Here is a 17496-nt window from a genome sequence, read left to right as displayed (position 1 = left end):
TAGATAGTGAAATAAATAAATTGGCACTGTTAATTTCACGACCTTTGCAAAATTTATCATCCTTGTTGGTATGCACCTTCTTTCCTCTCATTAGAATTCCTTTCTCTCTCTCTCTCTCTGGGTCGAAAAAGCTGAGGGCTACGCGCATACGTGGAGGCCAATTCTTCGACAAAACTTTTATTGGAGCCACACAAAAATAACTGATTGCTTTAAAAATTGACTGATTAATTTTCTGCATTTTCTGAACAAACCAGATTAGTTTCTGCCTGAAATTAGTAATAAAAGAAAAGTTGCTCAGACCTGCGGCATTTATTCAAGAAAGACACTGTAAAGGTCGTAAAGAAGTCAGATTTGAACTTTTCACTGAAACCTGTCGGACTTACCCGGCGAGAAAGATCGTTCCCGCGCACAGCAACACCTCGTCTGTGGTTAGTGGCCTTGTCGCTGGGATTCCTGGTATAACAAAAAGCATAAAGGCTTTCGTGAAAATACTGCATGTCACGTGAGACACATATTTTAAATGTCATTTTGAAGGCGGGCAATGGTTATTTCGGTCAAATGCCGGAAATATCAGCGTTTGTCTCTTTTCTCATTTTTGCACACTTGTTTTAAGGCGGAAACCTCTAATGCCTCATCGCTGTCGACAGAAGGTTGTCAGCAGAGGTGTCACGCTTTTCTAGTAAGACCAGAAAAAAAATCTTTGTGCACGATGGGATTCGAACCACCATCCTCCCGTTCGTAGCCGAGTGTGCTAATGGCTACGCTACTCTCTGCCAACGCTTTTTTTTCTTTATTGTACTCTCTGCCAACGCATATGCAGTTTTCCTTGTCTTGGACGCTGGAGAGTGTTTGCAGACAGGCGTCGAATCAGACGGATGCCTCCCAAACATTTTCCAGTGTGTCCAGCATTTAAGATTCACAAACAATTATGTACCTAATTAACATCTTAACCACACATCAGTGACACAAGCAGCAACAAAGCGCTAAACGCTTTCGCCTCAAAACACTTTAGGTCAACAAAGTGCCACCCTGAATTTATTTAAGAGCGTTAGCTCTTACTCATAACCTTTAGAGACTTCGTGGGGTTTGCTACCACCCTGAGATCACAGCGCCTTCTGTGGCAGCAACTAGAAAACAGCACTTCTCGCATTGAGACTTGTAGCACCATCTGCAATAAGATTGTATAAAAAACCACCTGTCGCGTGCCAATGATGACGTCACGGTGCAATATGGTGGATAGAGGTGGAACTATGTGAGTATGACGTCAAGGGACGAAATGGTGGCATAGTATTTCCATTGGTGTACGTCCCTTTAATCTCCTTCATATCAATTCTAGTAAACCAAACAGCAAACGCTCGTTACTTCAACGCCCACCAGAAGATGCCTGCCTTTTTTTTTCTGTTTTTGTTCGATTTCGCCGTGCGTCTCGGACCGCCGCTCGGTTACCTGCTTAATTTCTTATCCACAACGACTGCTTATTTCTGTTTAACATTCAGTTGGTATGTTTTGGTTTGGTTTATGGGCTTTAACTTCCCAAAATGATTCAGGCTATCGGGGACGCTGTAGTGGAGGGCTCCCCATAATTTCGGCCATCTGGGGTTCTTTAGCGTGCACTAACATCATACAGTACACGGCCCCCAAGCATTTCACCTCCAAGGAAATGCGATCGCCATGGCCGGGATCGAACCCGTGTCTTTTGGGTCAGCAGACCAGCACCATAACCACTGAGCAACCGCGGAGGCTAAAAAAATCAGTTGGGATTAACCGTTTGTGCAACCTCTTTCTGTTTATGGTCTTCCAAGTTTTTTTTGCGCTGTTTGTCACGTGTATGGCGCCACCAACGCAGATGTCAATAGTGTTTCGCGGCATAGAGCCACTGAACATTATAACACAATTCCTTTATATTTGCAAATGCATTGTACTCAAGCCGCGATAGTGGAGAAAGTGTGCGCTCGAGAACCCGCCGCTGCCTCAGCGCGAAAAATATTTCTTAATGCACACGGCCTTCAAAAATCGAACCTTAATATTTTGATCGATACAGTTCCCTTGAGGGGAAACTATACAGGCTGAAATAAGAATACAGCACAGTTATGCTCATTTCTAGCATTGCTGGCAGGAAAATATGCAATTCTCATAAAGTATTCAAAATACGCTGCAGGAGAAAGCACAAAATTGTTGACAAAGCATGGAAAAAAAGCGCGATGCATACTTGCTAAAGAAAGCTGAGATGCAGCCCTCATTCTGTGTACTTTCTTTGTACTCATTTCCTGTTCAAAAAATTTCCTATGATAAAGTAACCTCATAAAAGCTCCATCATAAAATATCATACAGTTTTTATGATATTCTATGACGTGTCTATGATGACTGTATGGTTTTACCGAAATGTATGACATTTGTGTGATAAATCTATGATATTTGTTACGACAAACTGTTTGAGTTTATTGCATCATGCAACTTTTTTCAGCAGGGTTGTCTTTAGAGCGCAGTTCAAGCATTCTGGAACTACAGACCAACAGCGATAGCTGACGTAAGCAAGATGCGGTGGCGCTACTGTCGCCCACTGGGCCGACTGGGGTAAAACAAGGGGTCGAAAAGTAGGCGTAGCGCCCGTACGAATACATGAAGACCAAACTTTTCAAAGCACTTTTCTGATTTCACAGATGCCATCACTTCGTGAACAAAACCAAGCTCAATCCTAGAGCAGACTCTACAAGTGTGAAGCGTCGGTTCGAAGGCGATCTATTTTAAAACACCTGCGCGTGGGAATGACTCCCGGTTGGGGGTAAGGTACGGAAGCGCGGCCCTTAGAAACGCGTGCAAGCAAAACTTTCCGAAATGTTTTCATCGTTTCACAGAGTACCCATGAAGGAGGGCCGCCGCGGTGGCTCAGTGGTTATGGTGCTCGGCTGCTGACCCAAAAGACGCGGGTTCGATCCCGGCCGCGGCGGCAGAATTTCTTTGGAGGAGAAATTCTAGAGGCCCGTGTACTGTGCGATGTCAGTGCACGTTAAGGAACCCCAGGTGGTCGAAATTTCCGGAGCCCTCCACTACGGCGTATCTCATAGCCTTATTCGCTTTGGGACGGTAAACCCCATAAAACCAAAACCCAACCATGAAGGAGGCTGGTCGTTAACAGTTGGCGAGTCATTTGAAGAAGAGTGCGACCAAGTATGGCACGTCATACAGAAGCTATCATTGTGAAATACCTGATAAATATGTGCTGCGAAGCCGCACATACCCCCAAAAGGCGCTCTGTCGACTTGGTGTTTCGCCGAATTGCGCAAGCTTCTCGTGTAGTCCTACATGCTGCCGCGTGCGCTACATTTGCTCACTAATACCATCAATAAAGCCAGATAGCCTAGACAGCCTAGACAGCATTACCTGAAAAAGTAATGCTGTCTTGCAAACGACATGACAAGAGCACGAAAAAGCGCCACGCACTGCAGAAGACGGCGCCGCAGACGACGACACACTGGCCGCCTTGGGCTCCGGCGTCTGCCAGCGCCTCCTGTCTCCCAAGAAGCACAGGTAACCGGCCCAATATTAGAAATGTATTGGCAAAGGCCAGTCCTGCAAATGACCTGAGTGAGACCATCCATTTGCATTACTGGGCCGATTACCTCTGCTGCTTGGGTTTGTATTCACGGTGTTATTCGTCTGCTGCACTGCGCAGTTCGATTATCGTATTGTTTGAGGGCTGTCTTGAATGTAAACCTTGCTATCGTTTCATCGTTTGAATGACAGTATTTGCGAGGGTACGAAGCGTGAGCGGCAGAAATGTCAGACAACACCAAAAGCTTGCGCGATTTGGGGGAATACCCAGCAGACACAGAGCCTTTTGCAGGAACGTCGGCCTTCATAACACATATTTACCATGAGCTTTTACAAAGATTGCTTCTAATTGACGTACCATACTTTGTCACGCTGTTCTTCAAAGCACTCACCCACTGCAAAGTAGCGGCCTGCCTCCATGGGTCCTCTGTAAAGCGAGAAATATAAATTTGTAAGCACGGCAAAGTTCTGCGCCAATTCGTCCGACATGTTAAAAGGTAAAAAGAACCGCGATAGGAATAGGGCGTGAAAAGAGAAGCGCACAGGACGAGCAGTAACTAGAAACCGGGGTTTATTGGAAAGAAAGTGGTCCAGCAAAAGTGTGCACCTGCGCAAACCGTATCACAACAGAGTGAGGTGAACGTCCTTGAAAACTAAAGAAAACCAAAAGGCACAAAGAAAAAGTGCATGTCTGTCTCGTCAAGCACCGAGCCTCGTTACTTAGAAGAGCAACAGAAGGCTCACTAACACATGTGTCTAGTCCAAGTTTATGCATGCATGCTGCTTCTAAAATTTCCCTTTCTACCCTAGACTTTCTCCTCCTGATAGCAGTAGCGTTGTTCAGCTCACGGTAGCATACCTGGCATACCCTGCAGTGTTTTTGGAAGTTGGAGCTATTTTCCTGTTTCAAGGACCGAAAGTACTGACACAGCCTGTCAATTAAGCTATTGTTCGTCAGGCCGACGTAAACTCAGTCGCATAGGAGTGGAAACTGGTGGACCACTTCCATGGCACAACGCACGAACTGGTTGGTGCTCGTGTTTGGTGTTATGAGCAACCATGCTTCTCAGACAATGGTGACAATCTTCCAAAATATTGGCGGGAATGCCAAGAGTGCTGCTGTCATCGGGCAGGGGAAGTCTAGGCTAGACAGAGAAATTTTTATAACCAGCATGCATGCGCAAACTTGGACTAGACACGTGTTAGTGAGCCTTCTGTGGCTCTTCTATATATAAGGAGACTCGATTCTTGGCTATATTGGTACGCGCTTTTTTCTTTGTGTGTTTTGCTTTTGTATTTCGTTAATTTTCAAGTTCATTTTGTCTGAATTCTGCCACGGAAGTTCACCTCACTCTGTTGCGATACGGTTTGCGAAGGCACACAGTTTTGCTGCACCACGTTCTTTCCAATAAGCCCCAGTTGCTAGTTGCTGCTCGTCCTGTCCACTTATTTTCCCACGTCCTGCTCCTGTAGCGGTTCTTTTTACCCTCGAACATAATTTGGTAAGTTTTGCTCATATGCCTTTCTACGGGCCGCGCTCCTCTTACCCGCAGCCGGGTGTCACTCCCAGCATAGGTGTTTTAAAAATATGTTGCCTCCCTAATGATGCTTTATACTTAGAGAGCCTGTTCTAGGATCCGTTTGGTTGCTCTTCACGAAAGCACGACATCATAGGTGCATTGTGAAATCAGAAAACTGCTTTGAAAACCTTTCCTTCCAGGTATTCCTAATGGCGCTAAGCCTACTTTTCACCCCCTGTCGGAACCACCAACCGCGAACCCCCCCCCCCCCCCCCCTTCCTTCGCTTTGTGTGTAAACACGGTTTAGGTCTATAAAATATTCCAGGATGCCTCTTCCGGAATATCGATAGGAGGTAACGGTATTGAACAAGCCGGAATAATTCGGTGCCTTGGTGTCATTTTAGATGCCGCATTGAGCTGGACATTGCACATCGAGAAATTGCGCAACAAACTTTCTTACGCATGTTTTATTCTGGCTAAAGCCCGGAGACGTCTCCAAATTCACACGCTAAAATATAATAATTCAGTTTTTACAGTCACAATTAACTTACTGTATAGAATCCTGTGAGTTCGCTTGCAAAAATTTTGCACCTCTTTTGCTCACACAGAAGCGAGCATTGAGAATCATGAATTGCACAGCACCGAATACGCCCTCTCGTTCTTTATTTTTGAGGAACCAAATAATGCCGGTATTGCAGCTTCGAGATTTCCCCGTCGTACTACTCGTACTTGGAGTCATGTCCGGCGTATCGCCTTTTCCTTCGCACAAATATCGTACAGACAAAAATAATAGTCGCTCAGCAGCATGGGGAAAATTTTTTGTCCCTACCACGCGTAGTCACTATGGCCAGCGTCGCCTTCGGTATATGGGAGTACAATTTTGGAACAAGGTCCGTTCTGCTCTCTTAGCCTTGTCTAATCCTTCCATTTCATTGAACAATTGTTTCGTGTTGGCAATAACTACCTAATGCACAACGCTCGTTGTCTGGTTCCTTCTCATTGCGTTCCTTTCTATTTTCTACATTGGGCTTGCTACTGAAAATTTCGAATAAGCGCTTTAAAGGCATGTGTTGCTTATTTTTTGTACAATGATTGCTACTTTTCTTCCCAGATCTTTCTTTATTGTCATTAGCCGTTGTGTACTTTAGTAATTTGGATTAATGTGCTATTGATTGTGCCTTCCAATTTAGTATGATTTGTATATCTGTATTACGTTAGTATGCAGTCGAAAAACATTTGTTCTCAATGATTTCTTTGATTTCATTTCATAGATTCATCATTAGCATTTCACTAAGGATCCAGACAGTGATGTATATGTATTGTAAAAGATAGGCATAATAAAGGAAGTTTAATTTGCATTCAATCCGCAGTTTAATATTCGCCATATCCTAAGAAGTTTTCAAAGATTAGACAGAAGCTACTCTACAGAACGCGTCCGCTGCCTTTTATATTACCCACCGAAAGTTCACTGCGTGCCGGTTGGATCCAGTCGAACCCAAGACCACCCCGTCCTTTTCCTTGCAGGGAAATTGAGGAGACTGTTATTTATGGATTTATTTATCTATTAAAGTTCCCCTAAACACCCTCTAGAAGAGAATATTACATAACGGGAGTGGGGGGAGGAGGCACACAAAACACATTGTTTTCAAAATGATCAAAAATAGAAATAACCGCAAAAAAGACGCGAAAACACCAAAAAACAGCATTCCTGTATTGCAGAAAAAAGTTACCTGTATTAGCAGACGTCATTTAGTTTGTGTAGATTATTAAAGGTTCATTGTCTCACCATTGTCAGCATGTCTTCTGTGGGTTCCGCTGCCTCGCATTACGTATTTTGCCTCAAGGAGGTTTTGGAGTGTATCGGGCTTTCGGAGCTGCGGAAAATGCACACACAAGCTGGATGATCCAGTGCACTAAAGCAGAGCTAAAGCAAGCGGGAGTATTGGCTCCGTAAAATGCTGCGTATCGCCGCTGCTTGAAGCCCAACGCTGAAAGCACGCACTGCAGCCATAGTCCATCAGGCTACACTGTCAAACTGTAGCATCGTCACACGGGTACTTTCGGCCCTTACTGGGTGAACTGGGATCGATCGAACTCAATGTAGATTCGACGTTCCTACACAGACAGCTGCATCGCGATCTAGCCCGATCGCGCGAGCCAGGCCCGGTTCCCGAAGCGCGATAGAGCTACTTAGCGTCATGCTCTGGCAACTGGTTTGGTTTATGCGGGTTTAACGTCCCAGAGGGACGCAGGCTATTGGGACGCAGTAGTGAGGGGCTCCAGAAATTTCATCCACCTCGGGTTCTTTAACGTGCGCTCACACTGCACAGTACACGGGACTTTAGAATTTCGCCTCCATCGAAATTCGACCGCCGCGACCCGAATCTAACCCTCGTCGTTCGGGTCAGCAGCCGGGCGCCATAACCACATAGCCACCGCGGCGGCGCGCTCAGAGAACTGTCAAACGGAAACTAAAATGACAAGTACACAAGAATATTCTATGAAAGATATTGAAGTTTAAATTAAAGTTATATATTAGTCACATCTGCGGAATTTCTAAAACTGCGTCAACGCTGGGAGCCTGCTTTCGTTGAAGTGAATATGCGTGCAACCAAGAACACATTATCCATGTTTACAGGACAGTAGTACGATAGTTGGAGCCCCTTTGCTTTAGTTGCGATCGCAAAATTGTTATATTAATTCATTTTGTTAAAATTCCTTGATTGCCAACTTTTGTTTTCCAGAACTTCTGCAAAACTTTCTGTGCATGCAGTGTCATCTGGAATTTAGCAGGCCACCTCATGGATCTCGATCGTGTGTGAGCATGTAGCAGCACTGACTATCGAGCCCACTCAAAAATTCTATAGGGATTGCATTCGTTCAGGAATCGAGGTGCCCTTGAAGCAGCGGTATTAAAGTCAGCACAAGGGGCACACCCTATCTGAATACTGAACACTGATTAGGTGTCGGTGATTATGTGTGCTCGTTTTTTTTGTTTTTTTTTTTCAGTTGTTAAGGCCACTTTCCGTCGCACTGAAAACAGCCAGTGAAGAGAGCTTTAGCACAAACATGAATCCCACGCTGTGGGGTTCTCAATGTTTTTCTGCGAAAAAGTGGCTGCGGGGTGCAGTAGTCACATACATGAATTGGGGTCCTGAAGAGCACAGAAAAGTACCCTAGATCGGAGGCGGGGGTAAGGGGTTGCTTAGAAATCTTTTGGTTTGCTGTTATGTAGCTGACATGCTTTAATACCAAGGAAAGCGGAAAGAAATTGGGCATTCATTGTAATGAGCCATTCATCAGACTTTGTTTACTTCAAAGAAAGTCTTTATTCAGGCAGTCTTGAAGCCATTAATATCTTGAGAGATTTTTGAGAGGAGTTTAGCACAGCTTACTCTTTCTACCATCGAATACTTATTACATAGCAGTTGCAGTATAAATAAGCATGCTCCGTGTCCGCTGCTATGGTAGTAGGTAGCGCTAGTGATCATTCCCATGTTTAGGCTACATGTAACTCAAGTAGGGGTGTGCGAATATTCGAAATCTTCGAATATCGAATCGAATATCCTCATCTTCGATTCGTTAAACGAATCAAATAGTGGAAATTGAAAATTATTCGAATCTGTTCGAATATCTTCGCAAATGTTCGAATAATTTTTGAATACTTTTCGAATAACGGGCACGAAATAACTCATTGGTTACCTCCGACCATTCTCTCGAAGGCAGCGTCACCTCCGAGCACGCACAGCTTGCTGCCGCAATCAACCTATGCGAGAAACAGAGAACGCTGTTTTAGGGAGCCTACAGGCTTCAGCGTGGCTGCGACACGGTCCATTTGTGTGGAAGCATTCATAATGCCGACCTTAAAGATTGGACATATCTCCAATTGCGAAGGCCACTTCTGATAGTAGTGTCATAGCTTGCACTTCTCTAATCTGCCGAGAAGTGGCGCTACACGTTTACTCCCTGAAAATTAGATTCACTTCCATCATCAATAGTTGAGGTTAAGTTTATTACGCGAGCGGCGCATGACACGAGAGTTGCATGAATGTTGTCAGCTTATACTAATACATCTCTCCACTATATATCTCCGGTCGCCTAGCGCCATCTATAGGGGAACACGCAAGCTAAATGAGAATGAACGAAAGCAAGGGAAGTCACTGAAACGTAGAGGTCGATGAGGAGATCGCGTGCTCGGCGACAACTGGTTCCAAGAGCCGACAGCAGGGGAAACGCCTCAGTTTAGGCGGACGCAAGGGAACGGAAGCGTCGCTCAGCCATTCGCATTCTCTGATATGTTGCATCATGCGTCTAGTTCACTAAAAAATTCGTTGAAACATATTAGTTGTAGATAAAAACAACCATCAACTGGCAACATGCGTAGAGATCAGTTTTTGCGCCTCCTAGAGGAGATCAGGGTTTCACCTTTTCACGTCACATGTTTTACTCCACGAGTTATAGCCCGCTTCCGCAGCGCCGTCGCTAGCGTTCCGCTGTTCCTGCCCGCACGCCACAAGTAAAACGGAACTATACGGGTCTGTTTCCGCTTGCTCCTTTCTGCGCTCCGATCGACGCCGCTGCTCCGACGCCACTAGCTGCCTCGTCATGCATGAAGGTGAAACAGCGACTGCGACATGCCCAAAAAAACGCAGTGGTGTTTGGGCTTTTTACGAACGTGTAGAGGCAGGCTCGTCCACGTGTGTCATGTACGGAGCGGTTGCAAAACGCCAGCTAACACAACGACGCCTTTGATCAACCACCGCAGACGGCATCCAGAAGCCCGCAAGGAGTATGAGAACGGAGCATCTGCTGCTCAGAAGCGTTCTACATGAAAGACGAAACAGGCAAGTGTTAGTTCGTCTTTCATGCCACAGCTGAGCCCTCAGAGCCCCCGCGCCAAGGCGCTTACAGAGAAAATTGCTTCTTTCATTGTAGGTGGCCTGCATAGCTACTATATTGTCGAAGAGTCAGGGTTTCAAGACCTGATGCGGTACACGGTACCCGAATAGATGGTCCCCTGTCGCACGACGTTCTCGAGGACAGTGGTGCGTGAAATGTACAACACTGGCAAACGCTCCGTCCATGATAAGCTGCGCAACGTCATCAGCACGGATGTAGGCTCTGTCGCCATCACAACTGACGGCTGGACGTCGCGAGCTGGAGACAGTTTCGTGTCTGTAACGTGCCACGTGTTGAGTGACCACTTCATGCCTCAAAGCTTTGTTCTTGCGTTCCGCCACTTGTGTCCAAATCATACTGCAGAGAACCTGCGTTGTTTACTCATCGACGCTTTTAAAGAGTGTGACATACCTGAGGACCTTTCTTGCTATGTAGTGACTGACAATGCTCGGAATTTTGTGACCGCGATTGGGTCAACGCCCTGGGTGCATGCCGCTTGTTTCGTGCACACTCTGCAACTTTGTGTTCAGGACGCGAAGAAAGAAGGAAACAACGGATTCGCAAGCCTGTGGAAAAGCACAGGCTATCGTTGGGCTCTACAAACGAAGCAGCAGCGCGAGAACAAGACTGCAAGGAATACAAAGGAGAATGTGCATAGAGGAGCCACTGGAGGTGATACAAGATGTGCCGACAAGATGGATTAGTGAATATGCCATTTTAGCGCGCTCGCAGAAGCTGAAGTCAGCTGTGGCAGTAGACTTGGCAGAAATAGATTCTGTTGACAACCTGAGCACTCTCGAAAGGCGTCAAGTAGCAGCGTTCGTCTAAGTGCTGCAACCGATTGAAGAAGCCAATACCGCAGCTTGTTCTGAGCCCCACCCAACACTGTCTCTTGTTATTCCCCTTGTTCACTGCATTCAGGTGCTGCTTTCTAAAGAGGCCTGTAGAGCTGAGGGGCTACAGTTTTTGAGGAACCTCCCGAGGTCTGTGAAAGGAATATTTCAAGATATAAGCACACAGATGCCCCATGTTGTTGCCACTCTGCTTGGCCCTCAGTTCAAGGATGTCTGCAGTGACCAGCAAGAAAAGGGGCACATGCGGTGCCTCTTGTATTCAGTACTTCAGGAACAGGAAGAGTCAAGGCTGTTACATTTCGGCTCAGTAGAAACTTCTGCACAGGAGCAGACGGATCGTAGAGGAGAACAATCATCCGTTTGCGGAGTGTTTAATACCTTGGTATCATCAGAACACAAAGAAAACCCTTGTTCTTTCATGCATGAAATGTCCGACTATCTTCAGCCCCCAGTGTTGCCTCGTGATAGCAGTTCATTTCATTGGTGGCAACCAGAGGAAAAAATTGAGTATGGAGCTCTTGCAACCATCGCCAGGAAGTACCTTGCCATTCCGGCTACTCAGGTGGCAAGCGAGAGACTCTTCTCAAATTGCTCCAACACAGTAACTTGTCGGCGGGAATCACTTTCATCGGACAGTGTGCAGCACCTTGTTTTCTTGCACGACAACTCAGTGCGGTCCAAGCTACAATAACATTTCCCAACAGACCTGCTGTGCAATTTTACAGTCCAGAAGCATCTGTTGGCGAATATCCCTAGTTACATTATGAGGCCGAAGACTGCCTTTGTTTTGTTCCCATAGTTAAAACACTCGTTTTTATGCACAATGCTGCCATTGTAACATGCCCAGTTTTTCATGCACTCATTTAAATCATTTTGAAATGCGCTTCGTCTCACTCAATGTGCACTACATCTAATGTTGCACCTTTTGCGATAACAAATTTTCTCTTTGTGAATGGTCGTTTCTAATAACTATTGTGACAAGTATCACTCCTAGTCATTAACTGCTTAATAACTGCAGATTAATCTAGTCTTGTATTTTCTATGGGATTTTCCACCAGTGTTAGTGCTTTAATCAAGTCAAGCAATTTTAAATTTTTGATGGTTAATCTTAGAAAGTCTTGTCTGAGTTGATGTGATGCTGTTCAACTGATGCCATGTTGACAGTACTCAATTTCTAGTTGTGCGTTCTAGTAGTGCTAGGCTGTACTTCTAGCCAAGCTGCATCTAGTAACTTTATTAACCCCTGCCAACTCTACTTCACTTTATAGAGTGCTATTTTCTTTCGCCTATGATACTGTGCAGTCTTTTTTTGTTTTTAAAGATTTTCTTGACCTCGCCTGTAGTCAAGGTTGTTGCAGCTGTGCAATGTTGTGAACTATATATCAAACACCATTTTGAATAAAATTGAAATGCAGACACATTTTCATGTTTCGTAATCAACGTACAAATGATATGAACATAACTTGCAGAATATTCGATTCGTATTCGATTCGCTGCTTTCACTATTCGATTCGTATTCGATTCGGTTTTTAGCTACATTATTCGTATTCGATTCGATAGCAAGAGTATACTATTCCTATTCGATTCGGTTTGGAAAAAGTACTATTTGCACACCTCTAAACTCAACATAAATAGCTTGAAATGTAGAACACAAACTAGATGCTGCCGCTGCCCAATTAGAGATGCACGGCTTCCGGAATTCCTATACCTAGGGTTCGGCGCGAACAGACAGCACATTGTATTCTATTTTTCATAGCTAAATAACCTAAATTCTAAAATTATTGCCCCATACATTTCTGCTTCTCTAACAACATAAAAAGATCGAATAATCCTACTTGTTTCCTCGGCGGAAATTCAAAAACTGCTAGCTTCTTAAGTACGTATCCAAAACAGCCCCTCACCTATCCTTATCTGGTACCCTGTTGTTGCTGTCACTGCAGCCAGTGCTAAGGAGGAGCACTATGATCACGGGCAGGTAAGTACAGCCACACGCTTTGGCCTCGAGAATTCTTAGACGGTTCACTTTGAAGAATGCGTCATGTGTGCAGTCGCGCAATGTTTCGGCGGGACCTGTCCACGAAACAAGTGAACTGGCTCAACGACTGATGACGGGCGAGACCACATTTGCAGAGGTTTGTTCACACGCCTCCAGCACTGCCGGCGAAGGTCAAATTATCCGGGGCACAACTCTTGCACGGCCTCGATAATACTGCTCTTGTTGCACTCCACTAAGGGCTTTCGGAGGCAGTACGGTTTAAGCAGCAAGTTTCTAAGATTCTCACTTTTCAGCTTCCAAGAGAGACGTGCTGTCGATGTGTATCCATACAAGCAACACAGAGCACAACGCCGGTCGCGAGTGAGAATGGGCAAATTTCGCCAAACGAAATGTTTGTCAACGCAGTTCACCTAAATCCCGCAGTTTAACGACCTTCCAGCGCCGCAAAACTTCCATTGCGGGTACGCCTACGAGAGCGAGCTTGCTGCCGCTGCAACTGCACTCTAGCCTTTGAGCTTACTAAAAATGATTGTAGTTAGAGCAAGGACAGCTTCCAGCTTCAGGAAGCCGCCTACTGCGCAAAACAAGATTGTTTCTCCACAAGACAAGGCTAGTTCTCTGGACATGAGTTCCAAGATGACCGCTGTCGACCCTCTTCCAGATATAGAGGCTGCTAGGTACACACAATTTCTTCCAGCCTAATAAAAACTTTTCATAACCTCTAGACCACTTGCTTCATCATCATGAGCCTGACTACGTCCACTTGAGGGCAAAGACCTCACCCATGTCTCTCCAATTAACCCTGTCGTTTAGCAGCTGCGGCCACTGTATCCCCGCAAACTTCTTAATCTCATTCGTCCACATAACTTTCTGCCGCCCCCTGGTACTCTTGCCTTCTCATGGGATCCAATCCATTACCCTTAAAGATCTATGGTTTTCTTGCCTTCGAATTACATGGCCTGTCCAAACTCAATTTTCCCTCTTGATTTCGACTAGGATGTCATTATCCTACGTTTTCTCTCTCACCCACTCTGCCCGCTTCCGGTCTCTTAACGTTACACCTAGCATTTTTCTTTCCATTCATGATCTGAGAGAAGGTGCCATATACAGTCCACCCTATTCGTACAGTAGTTATTTAACTGTCATGACCCTGATCAGCGGTGAATACCTGTCGTAAGTAGACGTATTTCTTAACAACTTCCACCATCTCGCTACCAATAGTTAGTTGCTGTTTCTTTGCGAGAGTGTTGAACATTACTTTGGTTTTCTGCATCTTAATCTGGAAACCCGCCGTTCTGCTCTGCCTGTCCAACTCATTGATCATGCTTTGCAGTTCATGTCCTCGGTAACTTAGGAAGGCAATGTCATCAGCGAACCGCAGATTACTTAGGTATTCTCCATTGACTCATATTCCCAACTGTTCCCAGTTTAGGCCTCGTAATACCTCCTGTAAACAGGCGGTGAATAACATTGGCGAGATCATGCCTCCGACCCTGACACCCTTCCTTATAAGAATTTTATCGCTAAATTTATGGAGGACTATGGTAGGCGTGCAGTCGTTATAGATATATTTCAATATTTGCACATAACGCTCTTCTTCACCCTGACTACACAATGTGTGCATGACAGCTGACGTTTTTACTGAGTCGAACATTTTATCGTAATGAATGAAGGCCATGTTAGGGGTCGGTAATATTTTGCTCATTTCTCTATCACCTGACTGGTAGTGTGAATAAGGTCTATTGTTGAGTATCCTTTACGAAAGCCTGCCTGATCATTTGGTTGATTGAAGTCTAAGGTTGACCTAACTCTATTAGCCATTACCTTAGTATATACCTTGTAGGCAACAGACAGTAATCTGATCGTTCTGTGATTTTACAAGTCCTTGACATCTCCTTACTTATGATTTAATTCAATGTTAACGTTCTTGCAAGCTTCTGGTGCTCCAGAGGTCATAAGACATTCCGTATACAGGGTGGCTAGTTTTTTAGCACAATCTCCCCTCCGTCCTTAGAGAGATCTGCTGTTACCTGTTCCTCACCAGCTGCTTTGCCCCTTTGCATTGGCCCTAAGGCTTTCTAATGACATTGTCCTCTTTGTCTCTTAGCGTATAGATGTGGTTTTTACCTATGCCTAGTTACCTTTTCACTGTGTTTAGGCCACCTCCGCTCTTTAGAGCATGCTCGTTTTCCTTCATTATGTCGGCTAGCTAGCCTATATTTCTTAACTTTGATAGCTCTGTCAGTTCTATTCTGGCACTTACACCACTACGATATTTCCAAGAAATCACAATATAAAGGAACTAAACATTAACTCCTGCACAGCACTGTCTCCTCCCGTTGCGCTTCAGGAGAAACCATTTGTTTCTTCCGTTGTATTTCAAGGAACTTAGAGACGAATTTTTCTTTGGAAACTTAATTATAGCACTAATTCACTTCATTTCAAGCAATGTTAAATTCTATGAGCAGTAAACGGCTAGTAGAGCCCAAAGGAAATGTGATGAACATCATTTTAACGCAGCTGTATGAAATGAAAAAGACGTCTAACATGTGCGGGACAATGAATTGGTTTCAAGGCCTGCCCACAGCATGCGATGCCCACAACGCTGATCCATGATTTTTAGGTAGGAAATGGGAGCTTTTGTCTCTTTTTTTCGCCAAAAAGCAACGCGTGGTCTCTCCTTAGCTGGCACTAGATGGCAGTAGTGGAAAGACATGCTAGCTCTTTTTGAGCTTTTGGTGAATTCTGAACTACGTACGCATTCACTCCAGCCAGGCATTCCTCTTCGCATGTCAAATGATGCAATCTCCTCTTTCCTCTCTACCACGCGGTGCAATTGATTGCGAGTAAAAGCGCCTTTCATCAGCGAGTTTTCCGTGCTGAGCGTCTCGCCACCAGGGCATGCAAGGAGGGCCAGATACAAGTAAGCAGCCCTCCGAAATTAAGAGCTCCGAGCATTCACGTCATAAGGTAGTTTAGATCTTTCATGTTAGACCAAAACCTTAAAAAAATCTGGTTGTCTTCGTCACCACACCCCCAAACAAAAAATGCGACAGCATTTAGGTCGCCTGCTATGGTGGCTACAATGACTCATGTTTTCAGGTGGAAAGATGAGAAAATTGGATCGGATTCGTGGTGAAGGTGGAGCCAAAGACGAGGACGAAATGAAGTATGGAAGAAAACGGAGCATGACATAAATCATGTAATCCATCCGAATTCATTTCTTGGAAATCAGTTGTGCTGTACGAACTTTTTGTTTCCTTTGGCGAGACCTACAGAGCACAAACAGCACGTTGTCTGAAGATGCGACTCAAAGAACCTGAAAATTCGTTCTCAGGTTCACAGCTTTCACATCTGACTGACCACTGTCGAGAATGTAAAGGTTGTAGCCCACTTCACGGACAAGCAGAAATATTAGCAGCACACAAAGAGCGACTTTCTCGCGAAATTATCGAAGCTTTTCACATATCCAGGCAGGGAGAATCTTGTATAAGTAAACCATCAGTTCATCTGACGGCGACAGAACTAGCATACCTAGACCACATGTGGAACTAGGTTGCTTCTGGTGTTCTTGAATTGTGGCAGCGATGTTTTCAAGATAGTATACAAAGTGGGTTGTTACTCAGCTTTTCTCCTCAGTGAACTACTTTCCCGGCGATATTCATGTTGTTTTTTGGTTGCTACCTTTTTCTATTTTTCTTTTCTTTCTAGCACAATTTTTTCACGTGGTGGGTTCGTATTCAGTGTTCTAGGAATAAAGAAATAGGGCGAAATGGCGCTCTTGTCGTCTCTTGCTTTTTCCTTTCGTCCTCGTCTTTCGCGCTACCTTCACTATGAATGCGTCTAGTGTGTTCTCACGGTTTTCCTGTCAAAACTCTAGTTGGAATCAGCCAGTATGGTGGCTGAGTAGTTATAGTGCTCGACTGCTGGCTGGAAAAAGGCGGGTTGATCTCTGTCACGGAAGTCACCTTTCGATGGAAGGCGAAATGCTAGAGGCCCGTATGCTGTGAAATGTCATTACACGTTAGAGAACCTGAGGTACCGAAATTACCAGGGGTCCTCACTACGGCGTCACTCATAGCCTGAGTAGCTCTTGAGCGTTAAGCCCCTGAAACCAAACGACATCAATTCTGTTAGAACTGGTTCCACTTACCTTGTATAGTAGGCATGAGTCATCGTCGTCACTGCTTCAGTATCTAACATAAGATTAGCATGTGGAACTCTACTAATCCGACACAATAATCCATCTACACCACCCACGAACTCCACTCATCCACCTTGATCGAACTTTTGGGGTTAACGTGACCTCTCTCGACAAATCAGATTGACCCGCTAGGAAAGGTTGTGATGACATCACAAGGCCATGTGACCCCTCTTCACCAATCAGAAAATTTCTTTACATAAAAGCCGGAAATTTTTTGTGAGACCGACAACTTAAATGCATCGCATTAAAACGTGTCTATGTACTATGGGGAGACGCGCATGGCGAGTAAAAGAATTCTTAAAGAGAGGATGTTAACATAGGCACTCACTGTGTGCTAACTAAATCGCTGACAATGAAAATCTGAGGATCTTTTTCTTCGGCTCTTATCCGATGAAAAGCCGGAAAACCTTTAGACTTTTCTTACTGACATTCTTAAAGAAGAAAATGTGACCGCATACCGGTTGCCAGCTA

The 17496-nt window shown here is 44.9% G+C and overlaps 1 protein-coding gene across 1 annotated transcript in view; it reads right to left on the bottom strand.

Annotated features, from left to right (window-relative positions):
• The window catches only part of LOC149355002 (cytochrome P450 3A14-like), an 89974-nt gene that overhangs the window by 30923 nt on the left and 41555 nt on the right, over positions 1–17496 (bottom strand). The window contains exons 8-9 of the mRNA XM_089577572.1: positions 6859–6946; positions 384–453 (exon numbers count right to left, since the gene is read on the bottom strand). Coding sequence (XP_089433698.1) covers positions 384–453; positions 6859–6946 — 158 coding nt within the window. The remainder of the gene's footprint in view (positions 1–383; positions 454–6858; positions 6947–17496) is intronic.

Source organism: Amblyomma mixtum, chromosome 3, assembly GCF_055824585.1.
Source record: "Amblyomma mixtum isolate Tamu chromosome 3, ASM5582458v1, whole genome shotgun sequence".
NCBI lineage: Eukaryota > Metazoa > Arthropoda > Arachnida > Ixodida > Ixodidae > Amblyomma > Amblyomma mixtum.
This window is presented reverse-complemented; position numbering and strand designations above follow the sequence as displayed.